The following is a 17,454-nucleotide window of genomic DNA, read 5'->3' as shown; positions in this document are numbered from 1 at the left end:
ATGATTTGAACAACATACACCTCTGCAAACTGTAGGGCTGGAAAATGTACATGTAATCCCCCGCCCGCCCCATTTCAACCACTCAGCGTGTACGGGTATTGATGTAACAGGTCTTTTTTTTTCCTGTGTAACATCGAATGTGCAAAGTCACTGTCAGTGACAGTGACTGCGCTTCCTGTTCCATTTTCAGAGAAAAACAGGTCACTTTCTTCGTGGGAGACAGTCAAACTCGATCGGACGTGAGTCTCCAACAGCACGGCACTTTCCAAACCACAAAAATGAGGAAATCTTATTAAATATCTTACAAGCCAGCACGGCTTCCGAACTGTTTACTTAACTTCCCGCTTTTCGGAGTAAAGACTTCCACAATATTTCACTGTGTAGGGCATATATGTAGGTCGGAAGCACAGGCGCTCCTTAGTTGGGTAGTCTGCTAAGAGGATCGATTTTCGGATCGATCTATTGATCCCGTAGTCTATATGCCCGCCACTGCAACCTAAATACTCACTAAATTTAGGTTGCAGTGGCGGGCATATCGACTACGGGATCAATAGATCGATCCGAAAATCGATCTACTTAGCAGACTACCCAACTAAGGAGCGCCTGTGGTCGGAAGGCACTTCGCCACGACATTCAGACGTGAGTTGCAACCATGGGCATTGCGGAGGACGCAGGGAACAATCTACACGTCTATGTTGCGATGAGTTTGATGATTGCAGGGTCTGGACCGGTGCTAACCAGACTCGTACTGGTAAAACTCTTCGCAACGGCAACTAAAAATCACGCAGATCGTTTGTCTGAAGGGAAACACGGCCGAGTGGCCGCGAACAGATTGTGCAATGAAATATGTGCGAAAACATGTACGTGTAACAGTGGGTACGAGCATGGACCTAAAAAGGGGGTCCATGATATGAGAGTGGTGTGGTATGCTAATTAGACATTATTTGAGCTATGCCAAAATATACCAGATAATTAATAATCATAATTATAACAATGGAGTTTCTAGAGGTATCTCGGCCTACACAAAATAGACGACAATGTTTAAAGCAAGATTTTATTAGTCTATAACATTCAATCTATCAACATTCAATTTATCAATATTCATAATTAATTTTTGATCATAATTGGAAAAATCAACACAAATAATGTCTAATTAGCCTGTGCACCAACCATGCAGTCAAACACATTGCCTCAACAGCTCAAGGGCTAATACAACTGACCAGTCACTAGTTCTTAAAGAACTCCAGCTGGAAACAGAATTTCTATAGGCATGGATATCACATGCCATGTCGAGGTACTTCATGTGCACTGAATTTGCCCTGCTCTCAACATGTTCGTGACGGCTTAATACATCGTGTTGTGATGAAATAGTGGATGTAGCAAACAAGTGGCTATTGTTGGCAGCTATTCATAGTGATGATTGTCAAATAGTGGCTACTTCCCGATCACACCAAACCAGTCAACGCGACATACGTGCATGTCATATACAACCACGGTCCCTCCACAAAACGGATCCATGACATAACACTGTATTTTTACTTGGCGCAAAAAATATTGTAGCTTACATGGACCATAAAGAATTTTTTAGAACAAAAAACTAAAGACATTTGGTGGTGGAAATGTTACGAAACGGTGGGCGGAAGTGAGCTCTGGTGCATGCCAGTACTGACTTCCGCAGACCAATCAAACTATACCACTAACACCCCTATTGACCGAGTCGTCTGGACCAGACTGTGTGGACCAACATTCGCATGCAAATTTCGGGAAATCCCCGCTGCAGAACCGTTCTAAATGGCCTTGCTCGGATTTGATTCGGGATAAAAATAGAGACAACTTCCCCGTTTCGTCAGTTTTCATCTAGTTATCGAACGGAACAGGCGTCCTTCTAAAGTCGCGTAGAAGGGGACAGCTACCGCTGACAAGTGGCTGGTAAACTCATCTAGCCCGTGGTGATACCGACAAGTCTTCGCAATCTCGTGGTAACTTGTACTGTTCAAGTGGACTGAAGCATTGACGCTGTACATCCATCTCAACGTCCGCGCCCCAGTGAAAGTTCTGTCAAAAAATTCGTTTATGCCCGTATTTGCTGTATGCAGCCGTGCTGCCGACGGTGACGAACGCTTCGCCGTACGTTCATCGCAAGTCCGTGTTTGATTCCTGTAACTCGGTGAGTATTTCTCTCATTTTGCTATTCCATGGAGTGGAAAATTGTCATCCCGCTCGCCGTGCCGTGCCACCATTTCAGACGGGATATCAATATCATCTCTAATTTTGACAACTCTAAGCGCTGGGTATTTGCTCACGATCCAGGGGTCACAGTGCATGTGTTCAGCGCTCGGCAACTCTAGCATGGCAGTGTGTTTTACAATCGCGCAGCAGCAAAACAACTGAACAAGGAAGTTGTTCTGTTAGGCGACTCACTGATGGACGTCCCTGTGTTCGGAGCCCGTTGCATGTATTGTTCTGTGATTGTTCAAAGTTATGCTCTGTGGATCCGAGACAGCTCGACAGTTATTGTTGGAACAGTGTCCCAAGTCTCCGCATCATCAGTGTCCGTGATTATCGGACAGACGTCGTATCGCTCTTTACTTTTACATGCAGTTTACCTTGTTTTAGTAAAAAGCATAACAAATGTAGCGAAAATAAGCTATCCATTTTATTACTTCTGCGTTTCGTAAATTTATGATGGGAAATGAGTCCCAGTGCGCCTCAAACTCAGTTCAATATGTATAAAAAACACTTCAACTATTTTACGATGACGGACAACTTGCAGTCAACAGCGAAACAATCCATTCATTTATTTAGATTTGTCACATTCAAGTAGATGTTGGTAAAATGTCATCATGTTGGGCCTCCCTTACCGCCTTAAAACTTTTAGCATAGCTCTCTGTAATATTGATCAATATTTATCCTTTCATGCAGAGAAAAGTGTTTTTTAAGATTTCATTAGATGGGCTCACTTGTGCAAACTGTCCCTCCGAGTGTTGGATTATTAACTCATAGAAAAAACTTGACAACGGTTGTATCAAGTTCCTCTTTTAACGCCAACTAGCGTTTACAATGTAATATTCCATCCATTAGAAGTACAAACATTTACGCCAATTTAAAAAAAAAAGGAAGGGGAACTATCAATGGATCAGAGGCTAGAACTTTACTGAATGGTTTGAAATGTAGAAGCGGATTGTAAAATCAATAAACACCTACAGTTACTCCTCCTGAATCAAATACTATCTATCATGTTGAATTAATGATGGGATTTTTTCAAGGCTTAACTACCCTTTGACTACCATGGTTTTGTCCGAAGCTATCGTTATCAATGGTGGTTTTGGACCTCTTTACAGGAACTTTGGGTGAACGGGTTAGAGAAGATGGAGGGATATAAGTTCCACCGTCACAAATGTTTACCATTGTATACAAGAAAATGAGTGATGGCACAGAAATGTTCAAAGGATATTTGCTTTCTGATGGCTTGAATTTATAAAAATAGATCTTGGCGTTTATTTAGTGCAATTTGCAACATCGTAACTCTTTTTCTCATTTTTTCAACAGACTATCAAGCTTTCTTATTTCATCAAGTAACCATGGCAACTATCGACAAAAGCACGGTGGACATCAAACAAGGTTATCTCACCAAGTCACCTGACTTGGATAAGCACAGGGGAATTAAAGCTTCCTTTATGGTAAGATTTTTTCCATTTACAAAATTGATCTCTCGCAAGGCTGGGGAATATTATCACTTTTGTATTGTTCATTTTCCCTTCTCAAAAACAAACAAACAAACAAAAACAAACAAGCAAATGAACAAAACAGACTCATAAAAATATGTCCAATTCCAAGCTGTCACACAAGAGGTAAAGACATTGTTACATATTGTAATTACATTGTAATGTAAAGATACATTTATTAACAGCTTCCCTGTGTTCCACAATCCGCGATGTTCACGTTGCTGTTATCACTAAAATTATGAAGCTCACATGAATTGTTGTTCAGCATAAATTTAAGTACTTGTATGCAAAAAACTCACTCAACACTGCTCAGAGCATGGTGGGAAGATTTCTTGCTTCTGACACGATAGCCTGCCTCGGTCCAATTAGTTTAAATGCATCCATAACAGTGACAAAAAACTCAAATAGCAGAACTGCAATTAGCTATGTGAATGAAATAACAGCATTAAACCAGTAAATTAGCACCTGGCAATTGATTTTGGTCTTCCTGCTAAAACACTTTGAAATCTACTAATTTTGTGTCACAAGAAAATTACGCACCGGATGGATATGTATAATAATACATGGAAATGTATCCACTGGAATTCTAGAACATAAATGCATTAAATTGTCAATATGATTCAAAACGGAACGTCGCCTTGTTTCCTAGTATCCTGACAGGATATTGGCTCCACACCAGGCACTGGACCCTTTCACCCCCGTATTTGGGTGAAAAGGTCCATCGGCCTAACATGAAAGTGAAGGGGTGAAACTAAAGAGGTGGAGAGAGGGTTCAACGAGCAACAACACTGACGTATCAGTAGTATCAGTGATAAAGTAACATTTTATCATGTATCTAGTTCAGGCACTGAGTCAGGAGACAATCAGATAAATTGATGAAGTCTGCCCGTACGACAAAAAGGCAGACACACAGACATTTAAAAATAGAAAAAAAGAAAAGGGAGGGTTCTGATACTGTGCTACCGGGCTATCAATGATGCTTTACTGTCATTTGCAGTTATAGTTTGCTTTCATAAGTGAACTGAAAAGTCAAAATTTTCAGACATTACCTCCCTAAGATAACTTTTCCTTTTCTATTTTTCTTTGGAAACTTATATATTGATAATTAAAGAGCAAGAACACTGAAAAAAAGGTGAGACAATACCTCTGCTCTTCGTAGTAGTTACGCGAGTAGTATAGATGAAAAAAAAAATTCAAGTCACCAAAACTCTGCCTTCTGATTCTTACCTGTCATCTTTTCACATTTCATTAATATGCTTCCATGGCATCACTAACACTAACCATGCACTAGCTGAAAGCTATTTAATTAAAACTGCAAAACGAAAAAGATCAACCTGCTAAAAAAAGGCAGCGTTTAAGCAGCACAGCCAGGCACATTACTGTTCTCAAGAGTGGGAAACCTGCCATAGGTTTTCCAGTCTGTAGAATTTTCCCAACAGGGTAGCAGCAGAGGCTCTTGGTCTCGGAGTGACATTGGCATTTTGATCTTGAAAACTGTTGAAGGGAAATTCATTGATGTGTATGTGTGAAAATGCTAGGAGGGGAAAGAGTAAGCCAGGAAGAAGTGCATACGTGTACCTGCCATGAAATTTTACAAAAATAATCATGTTGCTGTAAAACTATTTTATACACCAAATGATGGACTCTTAAATTGACAAAATTAGTTTGGAACCGTTACAAATGCAATGTTTCTGTCACTCCAGGTTACGAGTGTTGTTCAGAAAGCTTTGCAAAACCCAAATACAGCTAGTCTGCAAAGCCTGAGAGCAACAGCTAGATTCTGTACTATGTATGCTTGTCAATTTGAAAGACACTTTGATAGCGGCTTATCAGAGGTTACCAGGCGGCATAATGTAGATAAGTTAAACAACCAAAAAGCCGTGTAACTTCTGTTGAACCAATAAAAATGTCAATAGTTTTGTCTACTTTCTGCTGTGTGTATTGTTACTGATAAAAACTGTACAGATTTGTATATTTGTATACTTTTTTTGCTTGGTGGTAAAATTTACAACAAGGGGTTTGCATCGGCCCAGGAAAGTCATAATTCAACTACACATGTACCTCTCTGCCTATAAACGAATTGTCTTTCAATTGATATGTGATACAAAACAGGTAAGTTAAATGTCCCTAAGCCAGAACAATCAGACATTTTGAAGAAAAGTTTGCAGCCTTTATGGAATGTGTTTCAACTATCGCTATCGTGTGAAAATGTAATTTGGGTGGGGTTTTTGTTTGGAGAAGGATAGCCACTGTGTCAGTGTATAAAAAATGGTTTTGTACTCTAATGTGGTTGTATGTCACAGATCTAATTTGTTCTCTACATTGACTTTTGCTTACTGCAAATCACAAAGCTTGTGGAATACAGTGTCATCCACTGATATCATGATGAAAATTCCTCCGATGGATAGTGGTCAGGTTCTTCTGTTCTGACATTGGAAGGAAAACAAAAATTGTTTGTGGGTAGTCTTGTTTATCATAGTCTGGCATACCACCAGTTTATAGTTTTGCCCAAGAATGACTCAGTTTATTTGTCCAAGTGCACCATCTCAAACAATTAGACTCAACCAAAATGACAGAGGATCCATCAGGATGGTTGAGTTTACGTCAGTCTAGTTGTAAAGACACACGTCTTGGTCTCAGTACCAATGATTCACTCAATAGCAGTGAAGTATGACTGAATTGGAGTAACCTGATGACATCATCAATATGAACAGCAAGAAGTGCTTCCCCACTCAAGACAATTCCAAGATTTACGCTCCACTGCCGATCGGTAGACTCAAGTGTGAGTCAGACAGCGAGCCAAAATGTTTTCAATTATATCGATCATGTCTTGAAATAAACGCCCCACTGGAAGTTTTATAGTTCCCATGAAATGATGACCAGAAAAAAAATAGAAAAAGAGAAATTTAATCATCAATATTGTGTAATTTGAGTCGTGAATATGAAACATAAATCAGGATTCTGGAAAAGTAAGACTAATTTGTATTCCAGATAACTACTAAACTAGGATGTGAAAAAATACTTCTGTTTTGTTTCTTGTAAATGAATATAGATTGCTTTATTACACAATCAATTCAAAAGATGACATTTCACAACAAGAAAAAAGATACAAATCTTCAGAATTTTCCCAAGAATCTGGATCCATTTCAAGTTCTGGACAGTTGAGACCAGCGCTGTTGCCAAACATGAAATATTTCAGCAGTTCGCTCAGCAGTGTGAATAGCTTTTGTCTGTGGAGTGCCAGGTCATATTACTGAAAAAAGAACCCTGGGTTTTTTCCAATGAGTCAGACATTGTTTGTTTAACCTCCGGACGACCTGCCATCAGAGGAGAGCGGACAAAAGACCAATATGAAGATAACACCACAAATCTCCAGAGACAATACAGTTTATGACTCCACTTGTCAATTGATCAGTTCCATAACTTTAAGGGATCACAGGCTCTGCTCATATTCCATTCCAGATGCATTGGTAACTGATAGCCGTGGGAAGCCACGTCCAAATTAATACTTTCCCATTTGCAGTCCTCGGAATGGCTCTTACCCTAACACGCTGACTATTCTACATGTATTAATTTTCTCCGATGTGTCCAAAAGTTTGAAATATTTTTTGCATTTGAGAAAAACAGGAAGCATCATGAAACATGGTGAAATAATAATTTAAATATTATTTTTTACGTGTTCCTCCTAATTTTGAACGAAATGTGTATTATTGCCGTAATGAAACCTTTTGATTGGTCAATTTTTTGGTTTTTGTATAAATATGACGTTACGCTGAAAATAGTTATATGTAACAGCAAAAGAATGAAAACACCAATTTAAAGAGAGTTTGGCAGTTTGCCAAGTCACTTCACATGCGCAGAATTCCAAATAACTGTACTTCCTCCTTGCGTTGTTATTGTTGAAGTAGTCTTGCTCAACTGTGAACAATACTTTACCTGTATTATTTACAGTTCCTCTTTTCTGATCAGTTCCCTCTCGGTGAAACTGTTCCCAATTTCATCTGTTTTGTCGTAACTTGTTAGTTTGGCTGTTCTTCTAGTCTAGGGGGTAAATCAGGTTGCCAGGAAATTTAAATTTGTGTGAGTTCCAGTGAGCTGTGTTATATAGTCTGTTTCATACACTGTGAAGTGGGACTATTTTCTTATGGATAGAAGGATATGTTACAAGCGCAGTTGAAGGCCAAATTTGTGAGAACTTGGCATTGAACAGCTCTACCCAATTGTCATGAATAAACTTTTGCCACAGAGAAAAATTACACAATTTGAGCATATTTCAATATCTTCAATTTTTCCATCCATATTTGCAACGTTCACATCATTGGGTTATTGTGCATTTCAAAGTTTTCATCCAACACGTATAAAAGTTCTTTTTTCTTTTTTGTGGAGTTTTTTAGATTCAAACTTGGACTCAGCATCATTTTGATATTTTTGATGATTTCTGGCCGTTCTGAGGGTAATCATGAGAATTGGAGGGGTTCTGTTCATGTTAGGAAACTTATGAATGGTACTTGGGATAAATTCATTTGGTTGTTAGAAAAGAGAAATGAAATGTTAGCGAGCCCAGAAAGGAATATGCAGCCATGGATGCAGTATTTCAGGTTTTGTCAACATTCATTCTATCAGCAGGTGTGAGAATTCAGAGCATAATAAACATTTTGAATTGATCTTGTCCTTGAAATTGTTTAACTGATACACCTGCTACGTGGCTAAAATAAACTTGTATAATCTAGTAGCATCACACTGGCCATTACAGCCGAGTGAAGGAAATACTGTAGTTTCTATTCACAAGGGAAAATAGTTTTAATTGCTGTTCTGTTCCCAAGATTTTATTTAATAAAAGAGAAGGGGGAGGAAATTAGCAATTAAATATAAATTGAAAAGCTTATCTGAATCTAACACTGGATAGTTTTGTTGCAGATGTATATAGTCTTGTTTGTGCATAGACAGTTTTGGTTTATTGAATGATATTTAAAGACGTCTCGATATTAAAAAAGTTATTTGCCCAATTTAAGAGGCTTCATGTCATTGTTTAAAATGTTCAGTCCAACATTTACAATGTTCTGACAATAAATACCAGGGGAGCTTATTGTTCTGTATTAATATCTTTGTTTTCTACAAGTGCACTCCCCCTTCTAAATAACCCTTATCACATTATTCCATACTTTAAGCAGTTGGTCAAATCATGATTTGCTGCAAAAAGTGGCCATTGTTCCAAAATTCCAGTGAAAAGGGAACAGAAATGTACTGAGTTCTCGTGAAAGCTCTTTTCATTCTACTGTTTTGTTGAAAACAATTTTAGGAAGAGAAACTAAGACTATATTTACACTTTTTTCAGAAAAACTGGTTCTGTGGTTATTTTTACTGTGTCAGCAGAAAGGTTTATTCGGCTGCCGTGTTCCTTCCGTACTCAGACAAAATAAGATTGGCAAATGAGTGAAGTAGTTGCTAAAATTTGTTCTTTTGTAAATTGAATACATGTGTTACTTTTTAGGATAAATTGAGCCTATTTGCCGTGAAAAGATCTTTGATTATGTAGTCACTATAGTGTCAGATATTGTGAATACTTAGTTTGATCTCGGTTCTGATCGTCTTTTGTGTTATCTCACCGAAAAGGTATTTATCTTGAGATTATTCAAATCCCCTGACCTGTTGATATCTGTCTGGCTTGGATGGTGTGTGATATCTCATACCACGGACTATTTACACAGTGAGTGATAATCAGATTGCACACAAGGAAATAGATTGAGTTAAAAACAACAGACTTATCAGTTACGTGGAGATGTTATTTCTGTCATGGCAGTCATATTTTTGTCAATAATCCATAAATAATGCTCAGTCATAGAATCGTTTGGTGTCAAGAATTTCAGTAGTTTGCATATACCTGAACTTACAAAATTAAGTAAACGTTGGTAGAGTTTAAATTGCACTGATTGTGCAGAAATTTGATTGGTGTAGTACGTCACACAAGTGGGAAGCATATAGGACAGATTGCCATTTGATAGGGGCACTATTGTTCATGCCCGGTGCTAGAAATAGACACCCATCGTACTGTCATGTCGTGTGTGCTGTGCAAAATCTAAGTCAAAAATAGCCCATCCAGAACCAAAGGGATTGACGTAGTACATGGACTGATACTGGCTGCATGAAATGGATACCACTCATGTGTAATATCACTTATAAGCTTACGGTGTAAGATTAATTGATTCCCTCAAGTCTCAGTGGTGGATGATTTGCTCAGAATGTAGGACAATAGTCAAATTGAACATAGGGGCTGTACTGGTATATTAACATGAACGTAGTCAACAACTGCTTTATTGTGAACAGTCTACCCAGTAAAGTCTCTACCGCATGGAAAAATTTGAATATGTGTGTGTGAAAAAGTAATATAATACATGTATTTATGCAGTGGTGATGTGAATAATTTACAGGCAAAACAGCATTTCATGATTGGTGTTTAGCATGAGTGGTACAAATGACTGTAAGGTCAGGTACTTTGGCCTTCCACAGGTTGACAGGTAGTTCCTTGTTCAAGTGGTGACACGCAGAGTCTGCCGCTGTGACGTGTGTAGCATACATAATATCGAACTCCTGCAGAGGTGGTCTGTATTGAAGCACTGCAGCTCATAACCCTTTGAGCGGCGAAGTCAATTTTTGGCGCTTACAAAAAATATACCCTTTCAATTTTTTTCAGAGTTTTGCCAAAAGTTTGATAAAAAAATGTAGCTAATGAAATGCGATGTCCATTTGGTCAAAAATTATGAAAACAATTACCAAAAATATTTACGAAAATTGGTAAAATGTTGCACTAAAATTTTGGTGGGAAAAATTACAGCACTCAAAATGTTAAATAGCTGTTTAGTATTGTTTTTGTTATGTGCACAAGTGAACTGATTTTGGTAAAGGGGATGGTGAGACCTGGGAATCATCAAATGATTTAGAAGGCATTAAGTTTTTGTCTCCAATTTGAATGTCCCTTCAGTACTGAGCAGTTTCTAAAAGATGCTCCCTGGAGAGTATCAAGGCTTTCTGTTTGTTTCTTTCTACGTGTAAATGCAAATAGTGCCAGGGCAATAGAATGGAATGACAAACCCATTGCCACCAGTTTGCTATTTGCATGTTCAGAACAAAAACCTGCCAGGTTGCTCACCTACGTTGTTTACACTGAAGAAGCATCAACTTTCACCGACATTTCCTTGTGCTTTGTCATACCTTGCTGTGCTCATTGTGTTGTAATGAGGGGATTGGGTAAGGGGGGGATACAGTTATGCAATGTCTACATTCTTCCAGGGCTACAGCCTCAGACGCATAAATCGATGGGTAAATGGACAGTGCAACAATTTATACATTCACTGTGGAATCCAGTAACCAAAGTAGCCTTCCTGTTGCATGTTGGGTAACAGCACATCAGAGAGCGTGGTCAGAATGAGGAAATGCAAATTGCCTTATGCCTCATATAGTTTTATCCATTTTACTTTTACATGTATGATTGGGCCGACCATACATATTTGTCTCTCACAATGTTACACTTTTTAACTCTATATCCTTGTGAATGTATTTTGACAGATGCAGGTCTTAATATTTACATAAATCATAGACTCTCGAGGGTCTATGCATAAATTTACTTGCCTGAAGTTGTTTAACTTTGACTACTGTATCCCACTCCCAGTCCCTCAAAAGGTTGTAGAGAGCGTGCAAAGTGTATCAGATAGTCCATCCGTCACAAAATGATGAACTCTCATCGTTGCGGGAGGTGACTGTGTAAGACTGCTATAGTTGGCTATTAAACTGGGTTCAAAGAACAGTCAAGGAAATAAAGTCTAGCATCTTGATGTCTTTCGGCCTTCGTCCTCTGCTGAAAGACGTCAAGATGCTAGACTAAAGAAATAGGACTGTCTCAAATCAAGAACTTTTCATTAATATCTCTCTGCTCATTGATGTCTTTTCTTTCTCGTTGATATGTTGTGCTGTTAAGTGACTGCCTGTTTTGTTCGTCCATGTCCGTAGGATTGTGGTGGCTGGGTTTAGTGTCTGTAATGTCTGCATCTGTCTGTCTGTTACAACCGTACCGAGTAATCTGTTCAGTTACGATGTGAATTCTTCATTGGGTGTTTTGTCTGACATTAATCATGAATGGATGGATATCCGATCTCACACCATCAACTTTCTTTGATAAACATACTTCACACATACTACCATACACTGGGTTCATGGAGGTCTAAGGTGCCAATGCTCACTATTATAACACAGACATCAAGGTGATTTGCGCAAAGTAAAATATTTTGCCCACTTTGAAGGTTGCATTTAATATTCTCTGACTGCAGTTACTTAAGTTATGAAAATTTAGAGTTTTCTTGTTTAGTTGTATATATATAAACTCCCTACAGTTGATTTCCACATTCCCTATCACAAAGAGTTTGATGACGGTGAAAGTGATTTAGAACCTATTATCACTGAGACTAATCAACTTTTGATATTTGGTGAAATTTTGCAACTTACAAAAGATATCATTTGTCATTGAATAGATATGAAATGGTAATATGCTGTATAAGAAAAGGCAACGTGTTTCTAAATATTAGGGTATTTTTCCCAATTCCAGGCATGGAAGAAAAGGTGGTTTGTGTTCAGAAACGTCCAAGAGAACCCAACTCTGTCATACTACCAAGATCAGAAAACATTCCAAAAAGAAGAAAACGGCCCCATGGCATCATAGAACTGGCTCATTGTGAAGCTATTGAGTCAAAACCAGAAGTTGAAGTGCTGAAACACAGATATGAAAATGTTATATGTATTACAGTCTCCAGTTCTCCCAAAAAACCACACGACAAAAGACTGTATTATCTTATGGCTGACAGCAGGTGGGTTTGCTACATTCATATATACTGTATCAAGTGATGTTTCTCTGTTGTCTGATTGGCTGTTGCCATGACAGTGAGAAATACCATATATAGGTATTTCATTTTGACATCAGATTGGCTACTATCACAGAAATGCAAGTGAACTGTATCAAAGTTTGGTGATTGGTTGTTGTTATGACAATTACAATATTACGATTTCAACAAAAACATTAATTGGCTGTGAAAAGGATGACATCATCAACTTATCAATGCAAATTTCTATTGGCTAATGTCAAGACAATTTCTATTTAAACATTTCAATGAAACATTTCATTGTTGTCATGCAATATCTGTTATAATTTGTTATCCATATTGAATGATTCCAGAATTATGAAATCAATATATTATCCATTGACATTTACTCCACTATGATGAAATAAAAAATTTTTTAATTTGAATGTGTTTTAGAAAGTTTTGCAATGGAGAATCTTCGCCTTAAAAATACTGAAACGTGAATTTGCTCTTTCTACAAACAGGGAAGATATGCTGGACTGGTACAAAAAACTGCAGGAAGTGCTTGTTGCATTGAACCTCATGGAACCAGTCGAAGGAGATGGTCTGATACGATCAAACACAGTCAGTCATATGAACAAATTGCCAAAGGATATCTCATCAAGAAGGAACTATCACAGTGCTCCGACAGGGACACTTGAGGATCAGTTCAAGCGCAGGTCAAGTGCAAGTACGGACAGTTCAAATAGTTACGCAAGCAATCAGGTAAACAACCAAACAGGTGTATGTATTGTACAGAATGGAAATGTTAATTATTGAGTGGAAATATTTTTTAACCTCTTTTAATTTTCCTCTGGCCCGTGGATTTAACTTCCATATGAAATTTGAGAGAGTTTGTATAAAGTAGACGCTTCAATGAAACTGTAATTTTGTGATAATGAAAACTCTTCCTTTTCATATCAAGTTATACTGCCAGTCGAACTGACTTAACATTAAAATTGTGTCATCTGAGGAGCACTTTCAGGAGTCCAGTTTACATTTTACAAGAATGGCTTGTTTCAAGTTCATTGACATCTTAGTATTCTTTCTTGCAGTCTGATTCAAGCAGGCAAGATGGAGCTGCTGCCGAGCAGTGCCCTGAGAACGTAATTGTAGATGCGGAAGTTGAGGAAAGAGTTTGCTGTTGTAGAAAGAGGCACGTCATTTTCCACGATCAGTATGGTGAGTATTAGCATCCCCTGAATGGAAGGGGATTAATCCTTTGAGAGCTGTAATTTTTCCCGCCAAAATTATTGTGCAACGTTTTACCAATTTTTAGAAATTTTTATAATATTTTTAATAATTTTTGACCAAATGGACACAACATTTCATTTGCTGCAGTTCTTTATCAAAATTTTGGCAAAAATCTGAAAAAAAATTGACTTGGGTGTATTCTATAAAGGGGACAAAAATTAACTTTGGCACTCAAAGGGTTAATAATGTAGTGATTACTATCTGCATGTAGTGTTAATTCAAGTACTTAATCAAGCTTTTTTCAGTTGATTGAAAGTGATGTTTTTACGCTGACTACCACTCCGCTCACTGGGTTCTCATCATGTCTGCAGGCACCAACATGGCTGACAAAGACGTCATCTACGAAAACATCCACTTCATCAGGAACCAGTGTCACTGGGAAAAAGACGCGATGCAGAGGAAAGAGAGAATTGTTGAAGGAGAGACCGAATACCAGGACTTCAGTGCCATCAAAACTCTGCAAAATGAAAACACCCACCCAGAAACGGACACAAACGCGAATAAGATTAAACCACCACCACCGCCAAGGGGAGACAGTCTTCCTGATCAAGAAGAGTCTTGCGCGTCGACACAGCCGAAGCAAAGTGAAGGGGGACAGCTTAAGCCAAGACGTAGGAAAATATCTGTACAGATGCAGGGAGTCTTAAACCTCACCCCGGAAAAGATTTCGGAATTAGCGAAGGAAGGGGGCGAGGAGCAGCAAACGTCACCGCAGAGAAGGGAGAGAAGAAAGGGCAATGTATCGTCTCCAGTGGGGCTCCAGCAGCCTAATGTGTATTCTGCAGGACCTTCCGTGGACCAATCACGGCTTTCATCGGGCAGCTTCTCGTCATATCAGCTTTCACCGTCTGAATCATTTGATGAGCCCCCGCCATATGACATACCACCGACGCCCTGGGAAGCACAGAACTCTGCGGGAAGGCCTTTGTCAGGGAGAGGGATGCAAGCTCAGGGCCCGGGAGAAGGTTTCACCCCATCATGTTCCAATATCCAAGCACCAAGACAGCGTCCGGTCATGACCAGAAAGATGTCTCATCAAGAACTAGCAAACAGACCCCTGCCAACTCCAGGACAAGACAATCAACCCCAGCCAAGGAGAAAAATATCTGTCGGTATGTTGAACAGACCACTGCCAACTGTCCCCGACGGAACAGCTACAAGGGATTCAGCAGTGAGGAGTTCAGTTGAAGGCAATGCGTATTCAATATATCCCCAAGAAGACATGCCGGACAGGCCACCACCGCCGCCACCTGCAACCGGAAGAAAGCCGCGGAAAGTGTCAATGTCATCGATGGGTCAGTCAACACAACAAGCCATTCTCCTCAGCCCTTGCGTGAACAACAATCCTCAAAAGCTGACTAAACGTTCCAGGTCGGGGTCACTGCCAGATCTCCTTGACGACGACGATTTCCAAACTTTTTCGAGGCTCCATCCAGAGGTACAAGCCAGAGTGCCGCCACAGCCTTCAACACTTCAGCGAGAGATGAACCTGTACAGTCAGAATCCGAACGATTGCAAGCCAAAGATTCCCGAAAGCAGAAGCTCCAAGAAAGAAAGGAAAGCCAGTTTTGAGTAAGTGTTCCACCTGCCGTGTTCACTGTCACATTCACAACTGATTGCTAGAGAATTATATATAACGGACTCAGTTGTGAAGCTGAGCCATTCAATCGCTAGCACTCAGAGTAAAAAACATGTGGTCAGCTGTAGCAATCATACGCAATCATAAGATTGTGAATGAGTCTTGTCTGGTATGAATGATATTAAAATGAAAAATTACATAAGCAGAGAGAATCTACTCCCTTTCTTTGCTTTTAGTTTATCTCCGTTTGACATGAGACTTGTTTTGTTTTCAGTACACTGGAATCAGAGATGCGTCAAACAGAAGGAATAACAAGAACAATAGTGAAAGAGTACCTGGATGGAAAAAGTGTTGCTTTGGTCGGAATCAACAACAGTGTGTGGTAAGAGCATTTCTCATTCAAAATATATTTCTCCTTCATTTCAGTCAATAAGTATCTTTCTCTCATCTTAGTGCTCAATCTCTTTAATACTGTGTACTTTCTCAGCCATTTGTAAGTGCCACTGCCAAAAGAGAATACTCTTTGACTTTGGACAATGTTGTATATTAGATTATAATTGTGAAGGGCTGACTTTATCAAGGAAAAACGAAGAAATTTTTGTATTTCTGCAACGGGTTCTGAAAACTGGAAAGTCAGAGAACACATTGCTATGGTTTCTGTCGTTAGAATGTTGGTCATATAATAAAAAAATTCTCATTTTGTTCTGTGCAGGGTTGCCGGTTGGAAATCGGATATTCCAAATTTGCAAAATGTCTTCCACATTGGTGATCAATTCTGGCCATTGATGACAGGAGTGTAGGATCGGTTTCAGAAGCATACGATGCCATGGCACGATCAGAAGGGCCAGTGGTAAGTGTACACTACGGCAAAATGCTAATAGTGTTGATCGTGATTTTGGGTTTGTTACTAAATATAGCTGCACGCACGCGACTTTCGAAAAATATGCTGAAATTTGGACAAATTTTGTCGTTGTATGCGCGACTGTTATTGCAGCTTGTAGTCTCAGTCATCAATTCATAGGAATAAGTGTGACGCTAAATAGCCATTCTAACACTCGCAGATTTTATTTTCATCGTTCATGCGGAAAATGCGGACAAATATTTATTTATTTATGCATATTAATTAAAGAGAACAGTGACTTCATTTGCGATCAGCGCTATTATAGTTCTATTTTTCTTAAATTACATTGTCACAAGAATGCAGTGTAAAAGTTGTTTCAAAGATTTTAGAGCTTCAAGGGAGCATCCAGCTTATATATTGCGTATGAAACATGACACATTTGTAGTTGAGCGTCTATTTTGTTAAAAATTTTTTACCAGAGCACTTGTGATGACAGAATGTAAAAGTGATAGCATTATTGACACAACTATGGATCGTTACAGAAAAGATAGAAAAATCTGAAAATTGATGTTTTTTCTTTTGTTAACAGGTCAAGGTACAATTTCGCCGACTTCCTCTTGGTAAAATGTTTACGATGAACCGACAGGGTACAAATGAAGATTGGGGAATGGTTATAAGAAGCGTGGGCACAGGCCTGTCAGTACATTCTGAGGTGAGTGCAAAACAGATATAATCAATACATGACTGACATACTTTGTGACTTGAGGAGATAGTATTGAAACACAGGATAAGACAATATCTACGATTCTGAATTCTGCAACTTGTAGAAAATACAAGAATAAGAACATAGTTGTACTATGTTTGAATCAGAAATTAGCCCAACAAAGAGATATATAAAATCTTAATCCCGTGAAATATCTTCAAATCCAGTGTCTCATTCCAGCAATTCTAACTCAATGCTAGCAAGGAAGCTGACATGGTTTGTGTATCCTTTCCATTCACAGATTGATCAGGTAGTGATCGGGGGACTTGCGTACAACAGTGGACTCAAACCAAAGTGCAGGAGTGTCTTCAACAGGCTCAGTTCCTGGGCTATCACTGAACTCAACTTTGAGACCATCCCTCTGTTTACATCAACAAGCAAGGTAATTTTTTATAGCACAGTATTTC

General features: G+C 38.9%; 1 protein-coding gene across 2 annotated transcripts; it reads left to right on the top strand.

Annotated features, from left to right (window-relative positions):
* Positions 1-1,806: 1,806 nt before the first annotated feature.
* On the top strand, positions 1,807-16,996 carry LOC139120341 (uncharacterized). 2 transcript variants are annotated; one of them, XM_070684679.1, is made up of 10 exons: positions 1,847-2,167; positions 3,550-3,680; positions 4,837-4,857; positions 12,322-12,580; positions 13,096-13,336; positions 13,666-13,792; positions 14,176-15,436; positions 15,718-15,825; positions 16,156-16,293; positions 16,874-16,996. In XM_070684679.1, the coding sequence occupies exons 4-9, from the start codon at positions 12,324-12,326 to the stop codon at positions 16,241-16,243; spliced, it is 2,082 nt and encodes a 693-aa protein (XP_070540780.1). In that variant the 5' UTR covers positions 1,847-2,167; positions 3,550-3,680; positions 4,837-4,857; positions 12,322-12,323; the 3' UTR covers positions 16,244-16,293; positions 16,874-16,996. The 2 variants fall into 2 exon arrangements, with proteins under 2 accessions (XP_070540779.1, XP_070540780.1); XM_070684678.1 differs by lacking the exon at positions 4,837-4,857 and having other exon boundaries at positions 1,807-2,167.
* The last annotated feature ends 458 nt before the right edge of the window (positions 16,997-17,454 follow it).

Source organism: Ptychodera flava, chromosome 20 (genome assembly GCF_041260155.1).
Source record: "Ptychodera flava strain L36383 chromosome 20, AS_Pfla_20210202, whole genome shotgun sequence".
Lineage (NCBI taxonomy): Eukaryota > Metazoa > Hemichordata > Enteropneusta > Ptychoderidae > Ptychodera > Ptychodera flava.
Note: the sequence above shows the minus strand (reverse complement) of the source record. Positions and strands in the feature narration are given on the sequence as shown.